The 14,325-nt window shown below is 42.3% G+C and overlaps 2 protein-coding genes across 6 annotated transcripts in view; one reads left to right on the top strand and one right to left on the bottom strand.

Annotated features, from left to right (window-relative positions):
- Positions 1 to 14,325, top strand: part of C2H1orf105 (chromosome 2 C1orf105 homolog) — a 46,991-nt gene that overhangs the window by 351 nt on the left and 32,315 nt on the right. The gene's annotated exons all lie outside the window — the stretch shown is intronic.
- On the bottom strand, positions 77 to 11,051 carry PIGC (phosphatidylinositol glycan anchor biosynthesis class C). Of its 4 annotated transcripts, none has more exons than XM_074222029.1 (2): positions 10,962 to 11,051; positions 77 to 8,760 (listed from the first exon to the last, which is right to left on the bottom strand). In XM_074222029.1, exon 2 carries the CDS (start codon positions 8,568 to 8,570, stop codon positions 7,692 to 7,694), a length of 879 nt encoding a protein of 292 aa, XP_074078130.1. In that variant the 5' UTR covers positions 8,571 to 8,760; positions 10,962 to 11,051; the 3' UTR covers positions 77 to 7,691. The 4 variants fall into 4 exon arrangements, with proteins under 4 accessions (XP_074078130.1, XP_074078132.1, XP_074078131.1 ...); XM_074222031.1 differs by having other exon boundaries at positions 77 to 8,750; positions 10,962 to 11,006; XM_074222030.1 differs by lacking the exon at positions 10,962 to 11,051 and adding an exon at positions 10,826 to 10,939 and having other exon boundaries at positions 77 to 8,750.

A 14,325-nucleotide genomic window follows, 5' to 3' on the forward strand; every position in this document is an offset into this window, starting at 1 on the left:
CAGCTCTTGGACCTGATATATTGGAAACTCACAGGAAAACAAAGTTAGTTCTGGTGAGGAGAGTTACCCCACCCTCTCACTTGCCTTCTTAGACACCCAAGGTATTTTTAAGCAGATTTGGCTTTATGAGTGCTGGCTGCCTGAGCAGAAATCAGAGTATCTACTATTTGTAGCAGCTCGAACTTAAGTTGTCCTTTAAGATTTATAGAGCCTGTATTTTCTGACAACACTTTGAAATCCTACGGGTAGTAGAAGCACTATTGTCCCTATTTCAAGGATGACATTGAAACTCAGAAAGATCAAATGACAGCCCCAGGATCACACAGCTTTATTCATTGGATCTTATTCTTTTTCCCTCCACAAATAGGAAAACTTGGTACTTGCTGGCCTCCATATTTTCACTTTGGTTAATATTAAATACAATACCAATCCTCAAAAAGTATTCACTTGATCATGGATTTGGCCTGGTTTTTAATCATGATTGCCTAGATGTTAAGATGGACCCCATTTTTTCTGTGCTTCTGCAATAAACCTTTTTCCAAAGATGAATCCAGTTTGAATAGTATGAACTTCCTAGTCGTGGACCTCATCCACACATACAGTCAGAATGTCATCGTTTTTCATTTCTCTCTCGACAACTTTCACCTAGTCTTCCTTTACCCACTACTCTACTCCTGTTCCTCCCCCATCATATAACTGGACTAGTGCATCTTAATTGAAATTCCTTTCTCGGATTCTCCCCAATCAGATCTAACATTCCACAAAGCTGCCAGACTCTTTTCCCTAAGGCCTAGGTCTGACTATATTACCCTGCTCTTCTTTCTCACTTAGTAAATTCTTGTATTTGGCATTTAAAGCTGTTCACAACCTGAACCCATTCTACCTTTCCAGCCTTTGTCACTCCTTTCCCTATATCCTGTGATCCAGGTATACTAGTCTTCTTGACATTCTTAATATTGTTCACTCCATTTTCCATCTTTCTCTTTGTACTGACTCCCATGTTTAGAATTTTCTCTCTTCACTTGTGATGGAAAATAATATCTAAATGCAGAGAAGGAATTATGGAGTCTGAATGATGAACAAAACATACTATTTTCAATTTTTAAAATTTATTTTATTTTTTCTCATGATTTTTCCCTTTGTTCTGATTTTTCTTTCACAATATGACTTATATATAAATATTTTAGCATATACACATATAACCTACATTAGATTACCCTCTAACTAGGAAATGACTTATTCCTCAATGCCACTGCAGATACATACAGAGATGGTCACATCCTTTCTTGTCAACATCGAGCGTTCATATTCAGAAATTTTGAAATTCCTTTATCTCATCTCAATCTGTTGTCATTCTACCTCTCTCTCTTGGCAATAACCCCACATCCTGCTCACCCTCAACTTGACCTTCAATCTCAGCAACCCTCAGTTATTTTAAGGTAGGGGAGAGGGAGAAAAATGTAGGGCACAAAACCTTACAAAAAATGATGGTTGAAAACTATCTTTACATGTGGTTGGAAAAATAAGTTTTCAAAAAATAAGAATGTTCTTTCTTCATACATCTATCTTTTTGAATGCCTAGTTTTTTTTCAAGTAAATAGGAGAGCTTTTCTGTTACCTAGCTTTAAGTATCTTCCCATTCATGGTTTCTCTGTCTTTTGTGTCTATTGATCTATCTATACTCTGTATATCTATCCAACTGTCTTGATGGCAGGACCTGATTCACTTTTATCTCTATGTTCCCAGAACCCACATTTAAAATTATTTTTATTTGATTGACTGACTAAATGTTGGAGCAATGCCATCCTTTCCTGCCCTACCCCCCCACCTTACAACTTTTGATATAAACCATAATGTTGTCCAAGGGATGTGATCACCTTGGCAGTATTGTGACCCAAGAATCACAGGGACATTCTGCCCAGAAAAGGAGAAAGCTTGGGCTGGCCTTGTTTCTCCTTTGGAGTGAGGAATAGCAACTACTGAGTTCTGACCCATGCTTCTTCCTTTAGGGACTTCCCATAGGCCAGTGAGAATTCCAGTTGATGGTGCCAGGATATTTTGAGGAATTTACTTCCCCCCACAAGCCTGTAGTTTCTGAAATTCCTGTTGAAGCTAGAGAAAACATGAGTAGAGAAGGCCATGGCGAGCCTGGTCCAGGGCCCTGAGTGGGTCAGGCAGATGAGCAGTTGGGGCCCACCAGGAATTTTCTTCACATTCATGCATCTTCTCATTTCATGTCTCAGGTTGTCTCCATTCATCTTTAAAAAGTATTTAGAAACTCAAGTAATCCACTGCTATGTGCCAGGGATAAAAGCCTAAGAAGGACCCCACATCCATAGATATGAACACTGAGGACAGAAACTCTTAATTCTGCCACAATGCCAGGGAACAGCTGTGTGACCACCTCAGCAAAAGAGCCTGCAGAGGAATGGTCAGACAGGTGGTAGAACAAAGAAACAAGCAATACTAGACACACACACACACACACACAGAGAGAGACATTACAGGAGGAAAAGGCACTATCAGGAGTGGGATAGTGAAGCTGTTTATCATTGTTGTTGCTGTTCAGTCATTTAATTGTGTCTATGTGTGACTGCAAGGTCATGCTATCTGGGGTTTTCTTTGCCTTCCACAGTTGATTAAGACAGAGGTTAAGTGACTTGTTCAGGGTCACACAGCTTTAAGTCTCTCAGGCTGCCTTTGACTTGGTTCTAGGCCCAATTCTCTAACTCCTGATCCACCTAGCTGGCTCCTTCTGATCAGGGAGATGTAAAAGAGTTGCCTTGCTCTTATGAGGATCCAGTAGAAAGTTTCTAACATAAACTTATAGTGGTCCCCATCAGCATAGTTTCATGATTTCCTTCAACTTAGTTCAACAGTACATGAATAGGAATGAAGGCAGCAGACAGTGGGATTGAAAAGGCCAGATCACTGGGATAAAGAGGAAAATGTCTTGAGAGAAGAGAACTGCATCAAGTTGAACTAGTTCCCCAGGGAGTCAAACTGGGTAAGAGAAGAAAGTAAAGCCTGTTCAGAGTCAAACCTACCTTAAAATAACTGAGGGTTGCTGAGATTGAAGGTCAAGTTGAGGGTGAGCAGGATGTGGGGTTATTGCCAAGAGAGAGAGGTAGAATGACAACAGATTAAGATGAGATAAAGGAATTTCAGAATTTCTGAATATGAACGCTTGATGATGACAAGAAAGGATGTGACCATCTCTGTATGTATCTGCAGTGGCATTGAGGAATAAGTCATAGGAAATGAGTAAGTTGAGTGATTGGGAGGTTAGGAAATTTGAAGGATTATCAAAATGGATGTTGAAGTCCTCTAGTTTGAGGGGAGGAGAGAATGGCTGGGACCCAGGCATTGAACTCATTTAGGAAGGGAGATGTCCTAGAGATCTGTAGACAACAAGCACCGGGGTTTTGTCAGGTACTTCAAAGGAGGAGAGGTCACTGAATGATGGTGGCAAGGGAAGAACCTAGCAGTGACAATGGGAAATGAACCAGGGGAAATGAGTGCATTCAGTGCTAGAAAAGATGGCCAGAGAAGCTGCATTATCCAAGAGGAAGTCAGATCTTAGTGAGAGGCAGAAATTGGAAGGAGTGAAAAAGGAAAATACTTAAAATGAAAGTAAGCTTTTTGCTTATGGAGCAGGAATTCCAGAGGGCACCATGAAAGGGGTGGGTAGTTTCTGGTTGGGACTGTGGAAGGCATGAGGGGGATAAGTATAAGGGATTACTCAGTGCAGGATGGAGAATGGGGTTTGAACAATGACTAGCAGAGGCTCAGAATCACTGGTATGGGGTGACTGGCAGTGTGGAATATTCATGATTGAAGAATGAGTTACCATAGGTTAGCATTATCCCACAGGGTTTCATCTTTAGGTGGGCTTATCCCAGGGTATCAGTAGCTGTATGGGGCTAGCAGGCCCTGTGGAGCTGCTGGGAAATGCAGATGATGTCTGTCTGAAATGAGGGAAGGACTCAATATAGCAGGGTCTGAAGAGGTGTTCAACCTGTATGGACAGAAAACTTTGAGGCTGCTCCACTCCCTAACCCCTTCTCAACTGTCACAATAGTCAAGCTGATTCTAACCCTTCTTAGCTGTAAGATATAAATGGCCTTCATCTGGTAAAAGCAGTGGAGTCAGACATTATTTAGACATCTTCCTATTTTAGGTCAAATTTTTGGCCTCAAATCTAAATTAAGGTTTAAAAAGTAATTTCTAATCAGATAATGGTTATAATGACCTCCTCAGCTTCTTATTTAGGAGTATCATATCTGAAACCAGACATACCAATGATTAGGTGCTTTGATATGTGATAGTAAAAAATCCACCTGCTTAGAAATCTTCTCATCATCCTCATGACACATGAAATCCCCATTGGTTTTGTTACTAAAAATATTATATCTCCAGAAATGGCCTGTTAAACTGTACATTACCAGAGGACACCACAATTATCTGATTATCACAGCACAAATTTTGTAAGACTGAAAAAAGAAGTGGTCTGGTCATAGTAAAGGGGGAGAAGTAACAAAAAAAGTTCAAGAGCTGAACTGGCACCTATTAAATACTAGGAGAGGTAGGCCTCACAAGAGATTTATGAGAAATAATGGACAAGAATCAGACAGAATTAAAAAGGTCTGAGAAGTGCTGCTGTCAAAATGATATTCCTAAGCACAGATCTGGCCATGACTCTTCCTCCTACCCTACCCCATTCATATACCTAGCCTTTGGCTTCCTATCTCTTCACGATCCCTAGGATCAAATTAAAAAATCCTCTTTGGAGTATTCAAAGGTCTTTACAACCTGGGCCCTTCCTTCAAGTCTTAAACCTTACTCTCACATTGCAATCCAAAGACCCTGGCCTCTTTACTGTTGCTCTCACAAGATCTATGATCTACTGATTGGACATTATCAGTGGCTGTCCTCCCTCCTCATCTGTTTCCTGGCTTCCCTGGTTTTTGTCATGTCCCAATTAAACCCATACCTTCTACAAGAAGCCTTTCCTGGTGTTCTGAAATTTTCTCTAATAAATTATGCATAACTTTCATGTTGCATCCCCACAGAGTATTTGAGAATATAGACTATTTTTTGCCTTTCTTTATAAACCTAACCTTAGCACGATGCCTGAAAACATAATAGGTAATTAGTGTGAATCTTTTTTCTCACATCTCAAACTTTCAACAACCCTGTGGAACAGTTCTACTGTGTCCCTAATGTAAAGAACACTGAAGCTCAAAGAGATTAGGTGACTTGCCTTTGGAAGTAGTTTGGAGACCTGCAGAATGTTGAACCTAGAGTCAGGAAGGTCTGAATTCAAATCCCACCTCTAACATTTACTGACCATGGGCAAGTTATTTAACTTGTTTGTTTTGATTTTATCAACTGTAAAATGGAAATAGCACCTACTTCACCAAGCTCTAGTGAGGGTCCAATGAAATATTTGTATTAGGCACTTTAGCACATAGCCTATACATGCTTATTCCCTTCCCTCTTTCCTCCTGTCTTACAGTAGCCAAGTGTTGGTATCTGAACTGAGGTTTTGCCTAGTCAAAGTCCTACTCCATGTCACCTCTCATAGTAGGGATTTTTTTGAACCTCTGGTATAAAAGTGCCCTGAAGAATTAGGATGCAAGGTTTTGATGGCATGAAAGAATGAGGACAGTGGGTCGCAGTTTTTTAGGGATAGTGGAAGTTGGGCCACTAAGGATCTAATGAAAGGCAAGGGACACAGAAAGGCAAGGGAGTCACTCCATCGATTAATATTTATTATGCCCAGCACTGTCCTACAAACTGATGATAAAAAAAAAAGAGGCAAAAGGAGCTCAGGACAATTCAAACCTATTCAATATTTTTTCTGGGTCTCGGTCACACAGACATAGAGTCTATAAACTGTCCTGGATTAAAAAGAAGAACCTGTCATGAAGAGAGGTCATTCCTATAAAAGGCCAGTGGATTCATTCTATCCCTGATGTTTTATGGCCTCAATTTCATTGGAAATATTAGACTTTACCTAGTTGAAACTTGAAGAACAAGTCTTGAGGGAGGAATGTATAGATGTTATTTACCAAAAAAAAAAAAAAAGGAAGAGAGGGAGAGGGAGAGCGAGGGAGAGGAAGAAAAAGAGAAGGCATTTAAGATATCCACAAGATGGCACTGCTACTTGGACCTGCTTCCCATTTACTGAGCTTGCAATTCAATATAAATAAAGTATATGACTAGCTCCCTCTGCTGGCAAGAAAAGGTGGGGAATCCTTTTCTTTGAATTCTTTGCTCACGTTTTTTTGTAAGCTCTGGTTCTTGATTATTTTTCACTCATTTAAATACTATAGTTAATTGATAGTGTAAACCTTGATAGCTATTTTTCTAATATTTGAAAAGCTGCCATGAAAGAGTAAATTCATTCTACTTGACCAAAAGTGGACCAAAATTAGGAGTGAGGGAGCAATGATGTAAAGAGGCGACTTCAGGCTACAGGTTTGGAGAAAATAAGTCAAATTGACTGCTTTGTGGGGATAGTCACAAATTTGGACTCATTAGAAGCCTTAAGTCAATGATTAAATGACCTCATGTGCAGGGATATTTGGGGGGCAATTCTTTTTTCCTATAAAGGTGGGACCCGAGTTCCCTTTCAACCCTGAGATTCTGTAAGAAAAACAGGTAGCCATCCAGGATTCCAGTTCAGTGTGAATGGTCCCCCCAGGGAATTAGCGGAACACAGACTCAGAGTTAATGGAAATCTGGTGTCTTTTTACCAGATGATATAGTCCTTGTCCCCATGGACTATTTTTTTGAACCAATAGGGGTTACCAGAAAACTCCAATATGCACTAATATACAACTAATGTTGCTCTGAGCAGTCCCATGAAGACTGTTAGCCACTGAGATATCAAGGAAATCTTGGAATAAACATGAAGTACTGAGGTCAGAGGTTGCCCAATGGCTGGGGCCCATTCACCTAATGAAGAGAGCAGCATTCTGAGCACATGGTCCATCCTCATGGCGCACCTCTAGTGATGAAGATGGAGAACAGAGAGAAGCTGCTGCATTCTCCTGCCTACATGAGCATAAAGCGGATGAAAACAGTATAAGCTACAACTGGAAAGGTAGGGTGGTGGAAGGTTATAGGATGGGATGACATGAAGGTTTTTAACTTTATTCAGCAGGCCATCATGACTCAACCTGAAAAGTCTGGATATTCCATGCCCTTAAAGCTAGATGGGGACAGTAAAGCATTACGTTTGGAACTAGCAAGTTCTGAGTTCAAATTCAGCTTGACAGTGTATGTCACATCTATTTGCCTCAGTTCCCATATCTGTTAAAGTAGATCGTAACAGCCCCTACCTCCCAGAGAAGTTGAGATGATCAAATGAGTTAATAATTATAAAAAGCTTTGCACAGTGCCTCATTCATTGTAGGTTCTTAATAAAAGCTTGCTCCCACCCTCTTAGAGGAAAGTCAAAGGAAAGACCTTGGCCTTTTAGCATCAGTTTTTAAAACAAGACTACCCTGGGCCATTGGCAGTGTGAATACCACTGCCCAGTCCTTGGTAGGACACATCACTTTTCCCATTGCTGTTATCTCAGACCCTTCTCAACCTTCCTCCCCTTCTTACTGCTTTTTTGGAAGGAATCTGGTCTTTCAGCCTTTAATATAGAATGTGAGAGCTCCCTGCATGCCCCAAAGCTAGGTGAGGAACCTGGACAGATCTTCCTTGATTTCAGCTTCATCCCAAGGTCCATGAATGTTTTCTTTGAAAAGCTGCAAGCGGATGAGACAGTAAGGACAGAGGCAGGAGATGGAGACTAGCAGCAGGGCAAAGAGTATGGCCCCTACTCCACTAATGGTCAATAGTCCCACCAAGGCAGAGAAAGCAAACAGCACTGTGACCCCCACATAGCTGCGTGGGGTACAGGCCTTCAGTTTCTTCTGTAGCATCGGCCACAGGGCAAAGATCTGAATGGCAAATGTCACCATAATGAAGGCATGAAGAGATCGTGGCAGGCGAGAGGCTAGGCAGACAGAGGCAAAGATGGCCATGTTCAGGGAGAGGGTGCTGGACACAATAGCAGCATTGGCACCGTAGTCAAAGAAGATCAGGTGACCCAAAAGCATGAAAACAGACATGGCATAGATGGTGTCAGTGCTGACAGATTCTGTCAATGTCTTCAACACTGGGGAAAAGCCATAAGTGAATGTAATAAAGACCAGAGCACTCTTCAAGTCAGCCCACCGCGTGCGCCCACTCTTTTTCCGTCCTTCGCCTCCATCAATGAGGTCAAACAAGACATAGCCTATCAGGGAGGAAGCCAACCCAGTTCCAAAGAGCCAATGTGGCGCTAGCAGACCTTCATCCATATACCACCAGATGACCACAAAGACACAGACGCTGCAGAGCTGCTGTATCACCACTCCGGACTCAAAGACCACAGCCCAGTACTGGTATTTCCGGGCAGAGATGTTTTTGCGGAGCTCTTCCAGGAACCTCTGGTCCACATAGTTATCTGGGAAGGGCTGCCGCTCATACAGCACCTTCTGCCACCCTGCTACTCTGGCGTTGGCCATTGGTTGTGAACAGAGGCCCTTTTCATCCAAATACAAACAAGATTTCACTCTGGCCCGTAAGTCATGTGCCCCAGAAGGGCTGACTCCTCAGGGGGAAGTTAAGGCTCTCCAGAATCTCCACGCTCTTCTGCACCAGGTGATTTTCTTGTCAACGTCTTGGGTCCATCAGATGAACAAGATCTACCAATTTCTGGGGGGGGGGGGGTGAGTGGGGCAAGGTAGAAAAGCAAGAGGGAGGGAAAGTAGGGGAGGAAAGGGAGACAGAGGAGAGACAAAGAAAGAGAAGAGAAAGAGAAAGGGGGGTGGGGTGGTAGCATGGTAAAAGAGATAATGAGAATCAGTTAATCTGTGGGAAATGAAATCCAAGAAAGAAATATCCCAAATCAAATCAAATCTACTGTCCTTTCTCTATGTGGCAAGACACCTATCTGTAAAGAGAGTAGAATGGTGGTGGTACAAAGGGGAAAAGGCGGAAGGGAACAACTAACTGCCTATCACTTATCAGTTGCTGGGCTAAGCTTTTTACCAATTTCCTATGGCTTGGAATCATGGGGGCTGAGTGTGAATCCCATTTCTGCAATACTAGGGTGATTTGAGCCAAGTAATCCCATCCCTCTGTTATCTATTCTCTTCATCTTTAGCATGAGGAGGTTGAATTGGATGACCTCTAACCCCTAAAGGTTAGTTCTTGGTTTTCAAAATTGCTAGGACAAATCAATGACAGACACTAGGGAATTTCAGGAACACAAACCGGCGCTAAAGAAATGCTACTAAATAAATTACTACTATTCTCATTCCCTAGGCCCATTTCCTTTTTAACTAATTCCTCAACTACCAGGTTTTAGGTGCTAGGAAAGAAACCACATTTTGATAAGATACTGTAATCTAGAAGGCTGATAAGGCATTTTGTTCAGAACAGAGTAAAAGAATATTCATCTGACAACTGAGTCAGAAGCTCTTTTTTTTTTTTTAAACAGCTCTTGACCTTTTCATATCTGTAGTTTTCCTATGAAGGTGCCGTTAGATCCATTTAACAGATGGGGACCAAGGATCTGAAATTTGCTTAAGGTTCCATATCTGACCTGAAATGACCTTATAATTGATAACTGCTAGAACCTCTGTTTGGACAGAATCTCTGACAATAATCAATACCAGCAAACTGGAATCCCCTAGGCAGACAACTTCATGCTGAAGCATGGGCTCAGGAATCTTGTAGGATGGCTAAGAAGAGGGCATCATCACTTAGCCATCACTTGGCGTTCCATATTCAGTTACTACTGCCAAATACTACAGTGGCAGAACTACCCTAATGAAGGTAGGCCTGAAAAGAAGAGATCTGGATTCCGGCCTCAGCTCTACCTATGACTAGGTGTATAACCATTCAGGATATTGTTCAGGTATCTATTATACAAAATGGACATTGGATCGAATGACTTCCAACTCCAGCCTGGTGTTCCTAAGAGCCCATGAATTGATCACTTGAGCTCAAATGAGGTGCTAAGAGTGCTGGTAGGTCCTGCTCCCTAGACTAAGAGTGGATGCAGTATAAACTGCTCTCTGCTCTCTCTCTCCCTGAGAACTATAGTTAAATAGGTTAGAATGGAGGCAACTTAGGGTAAAAAAAAAATCCATCTTAAATCTGAGTCAGAGGTTCTGGGTTTGGATCCAGCCTTGTCACTTATTATATGTGTCAAAGTGCCCAAGGTTCCCCATCTGTAAAATGATGACCGCAGGACTTCAAAGAAGGTATGATATACTGGAGCCATGTCATTCAGGCCCCGAAAAGCTGACTGTTAAACTTGCCACATGACCTTGGGAATTGATTTGTTTTTGACTAGACTTTAGAAAGTGATGGAGATCAGGACTTAACACAAAAAAGCTTGAATGGGATCACAGGTGTTCAGGTTTCCTTGTTATGTGGACTGAAATCAGTTCTGTCCCCTTTGGACAACTCATTTTGGGTTTTCTTGGCAAAAAGACTGGGAGTTATTCGCATTTCCTTCTCCAGTTCATTTTTGGAGGTCAGAAAACAGAAAAAGGGGTTCAGTGCGTTGGCCGGGTGGCGCCGTTCGGGCTCGGGAAGCTGCGCCTTCCTCCGCACCTGCTCCCAGGGCTCCGAACGTGGCTGCACCTGCCAAGGGAGGGTTTTAAACCCCTGTTTCGGGGAGCACCTGGAGTCAGGAGGAGCTGGGTTCAAATCCGACCTCAGCAAAGCCGCTTAACCCCGTTTCCCAGGAAAAGACTAGAAAACCAACCTGTGTCAACAGCTATGGGAATCCCTTACTGAACCATGTGAACGTCCGGCAGCCCGGGCCTGGCGCCTGCTCCCCCTCGGGGGGCTGAGCCCGGCCCTGGGGTCCCGGGGCCCGCAGTCACCCCGGCCCGCCTTACCTCGAGGCCCGGCGCAGGCTCCTCCCCTCGGCCTCGGCCGCATCCGCCCGACCTCTTCCGGGGAGCGCCGGGGCGCCGACTGCGCAGCCGCGGCCCGAGTCTCCGCCGGCGCCGTGGCCATAGAGACGTCATCCTCCGGCGCCCCCTCGCGGAGGAGGACGGACAGGGCGGAGCCCTGGGCCCACGTGGGCAGCCAGAGGCCCCGCCCTCTGGGAGTTTCCATGCCAAGGGGGCGGTGCCTGTAACTCACACGGACCCCGGAGTCCCGGAAGTCTCGGGGCGCCGAAAGCTGGAGTAGACGGAGCCGACGTGCGGGGAGCGCGCCTGCGCGTGTGGGCGTGGCCACGGGCCGACGAGCGCCTCCGGCTGAGTGCGTGTCACACTGTCTGCCGCACGCACGCGCAGTTGTGAGTCTGTGTTCCGGCTGCCATGCGCCCGGAGGAGGCGCTCGTGCTTGCATGGCGTGGCCGCCTAGCGACTGGGTACTCCACTTACGTACACGTTGTTGCTTATTCCACACACCTGCACAGTTTTAGTTATTACACACACATGCACATTGTTACTTATACCACATGCATGCACATCATTATTTATTTCACATACATGCACATTCTTATTTTTATTACATCATGCACATTCTTATTTTTTCCACACACATGCACATTATTATTTATATCACATGCATACACATTGTTATTTATTCCACATACATGCACATCGTTATTTATACCACAAGCATATACATTACTATTTATTCCACACACATGCACATCATTTATTCCACATATATGCACATTGTTACTTATACCACATCATGCACATTATTATTTATTACACACACACATGTACATTATTACTTATATCACATGCATACGCATTGTTATTTATTCCACATACATGCACATCGTTATTTATACCACAAGCATATACATTACTATTTATTCCACACACATGCACATCATTTATTCCACATATATGCACATTATTCCACACACATGCACATTATTGTTTATACCACATCATGCTCATTATTATTTATTCCACACACACGTACATTATTACTTATATCACATGCATACGCATTGTTATTTATTCCACATACATGCACATTGTTATTTATACCACAACCATATATATTACTATTTATTTCACACACGTGCATATTATTTATTCCACATATATGCACATTATTCCACACACATGCACATTATTGTTTATACCACATCATGCTCATTATTATTCATTCCACGTATATGCACGTTATTATTCATGTCACATGTGCATGTTGTTACTTATTCCACACATGTGGACATCACTATTTATTACATACATGCACATTGTTTATTGCACATACATGCACATTTTTATTTATACCACATGCATGCATATTTTAAATGAAAGGTAATCTCAGAGGATAGACAGTAGAATTAAAAAGAGGACAGGGAAAGACTTCTTGTAGAAGTGGGATTTTAGCAGAAATTTGAAATCAGGGGTCAGAGGTGAGATTGTGCCTAAGACTTGCCAGGGAACCCTCTGCTTAGAATATTTTTAAGTATATAAAATAGGTAAGATTAACCAAAAAAATCATTTAAACACTGTTGTTAAATGAGGAGAGAAAAAAAATCAAGGACCCCCAATTTAAGATCCCCTGGCCTAGGGTCACATTAGTAGTAAGTAATGGAATCAGAATTTGAACCCAGATCCTCTGATTCCAGCATGCTTTCCACTGTATCAAATTGTCTCCCTATATAGACAATAAAGAATTCCAGGCATACTTCTCACTACAAGAGAAAAGGCACATGAAGCCAGACTCTAAGGTTGGAGTAATGATAGTAATAATAGCTCACATGGGTATGGATGGAGTTGTAAGATTTGCAAAGCACTTTCCATGGATTTTCTCATTTGAGCCTTGTAAAGATTTTATATAAACTGTCTATATTATAAAATATTAAACCTGGAAGAGACTTTAGAAATGGCTTTATAAAGCCATTCTCCAATTAATAAATGGTCATGGGAGAGATAAATAGGTAATTTTTCAGAGGAAGAAATCTAAGTTATCAATAGCCATTAGAAAAAATATCCTGTCAATAGAAAAAGGTAAATAAAACCATCAGATTGTCAAAGTTGACAAAAAAAAAGGAAATGGCTAATACTGGAGGGACTGTGGGGAAAGAGATCCATTATTGGTACAGCTGTGACTCATCCAGCCCTTTTGAAAAGTAGATTCAGACTTATGCCCCAAAAGGCTATTACATTGTGCATACCTTTTGACCCAGTGATACCACTATTAGGTTTATACTCCAACTAGATCTGAGAAAGAAGACACACTGACTCACATATACACAAACACATGCACAAATATATACATATATGTTCATATGCTGGCTCCCTCACCCAAATCCAATTCATGTTTTTGTCATGGCATCACCTTCCTTGATGTCATGATCTTCTTTGAGAACAAAGGACAAACATCATCATCATGTACATATATATAAATTCCACATATGTATAAAATATTTTTAGCAGCTCTTTTCATGGTGTCCAAGAATTAGAAACTGAGGGAATAGGTACCTTAAGAGTCATCTAGTCCAACCTCCTTGTTTTACAGATAAGGAAACTGAGGCCGAAGTGGTAAATGACTTACTTGAGATCACATGATAGTAAATGGCAAAGCCAAGATTCAAACCTAGGTCCTCTTCCCCAAACCAGTCCACTTTTACTTGGTGGCTGCCATGTAACAAAGAATTATCTTGACAACTTCTACAACTGAAGTTTAAGGGCAGACTAGCAAATTAGTTGGTCAATCAATCAGAAAACGTTTACTAAGCATGTTCTAGGCAGTGTACCAAGCCCTAAGGATAGAAAAAGAAGCAAAAGACAGTCACTGCCCTTGAGGAGATCATAACCTAATGGGGGAGCCAACAAACAAATATGTACAAACAAGTGTATATGGGATGAAAAAGAAATAATTAATAAAGGAAAGGCGCTAAAATTAAGAGGGATTAGGAGAGAGAGCCTTCCTATAGAAAATGAAATTTTTAGCTGGGATTTCAAGAAAGTCTGGGAGGCCAGGAGGAAGACAAGAGAAGGGAGAGTGTTTCAGGAATGGGCAGGTGGAGGCAGAAGATGAATAGCCAGGAGGCCAGTGTTACAGTCTGGAAGAGCACCAGGGAGGAGTTAGGTGAAAGAAAGGTGGTGGGTCAGGGTGGGAGGGGTGGTTGTGAAGGGCTTTGAACACCAGAGGGTTTGGATTTGATCCTGGAGGCAATAGGATACCAGTAGAGTTTACTGAGTAATGGGAGAAGGGCATGTGACACTAGACTTGGCGTTCAGAGAGACCTGAGATCTATTCCTGGTCCCTCTT

This window comes from Macrotis lagotis, chromosome 2, assembly GCF_037893015.1.
Source record: "Macrotis lagotis isolate mMagLag1 chromosome 2, bilby.v1.9.chrom.fasta, whole genome shotgun sequence".
Classification (NCBI taxonomy): domain Eukaryota; kingdom Metazoa; phylum Chordata; class Mammalia; order Peramelemorphia; family Peramelidae; genus Macrotis; species Macrotis lagotis.

Bases quoted from the DNA above. Each gene is read 5' to 3' on its own strand.
- PIGC (XM_074222029.1), bottom strand. From the start codon at position 8,570: ATGGCCAACGCCAGAGTAGCAGGGTGGCAGAAGGTGCTGTATGAGCGG.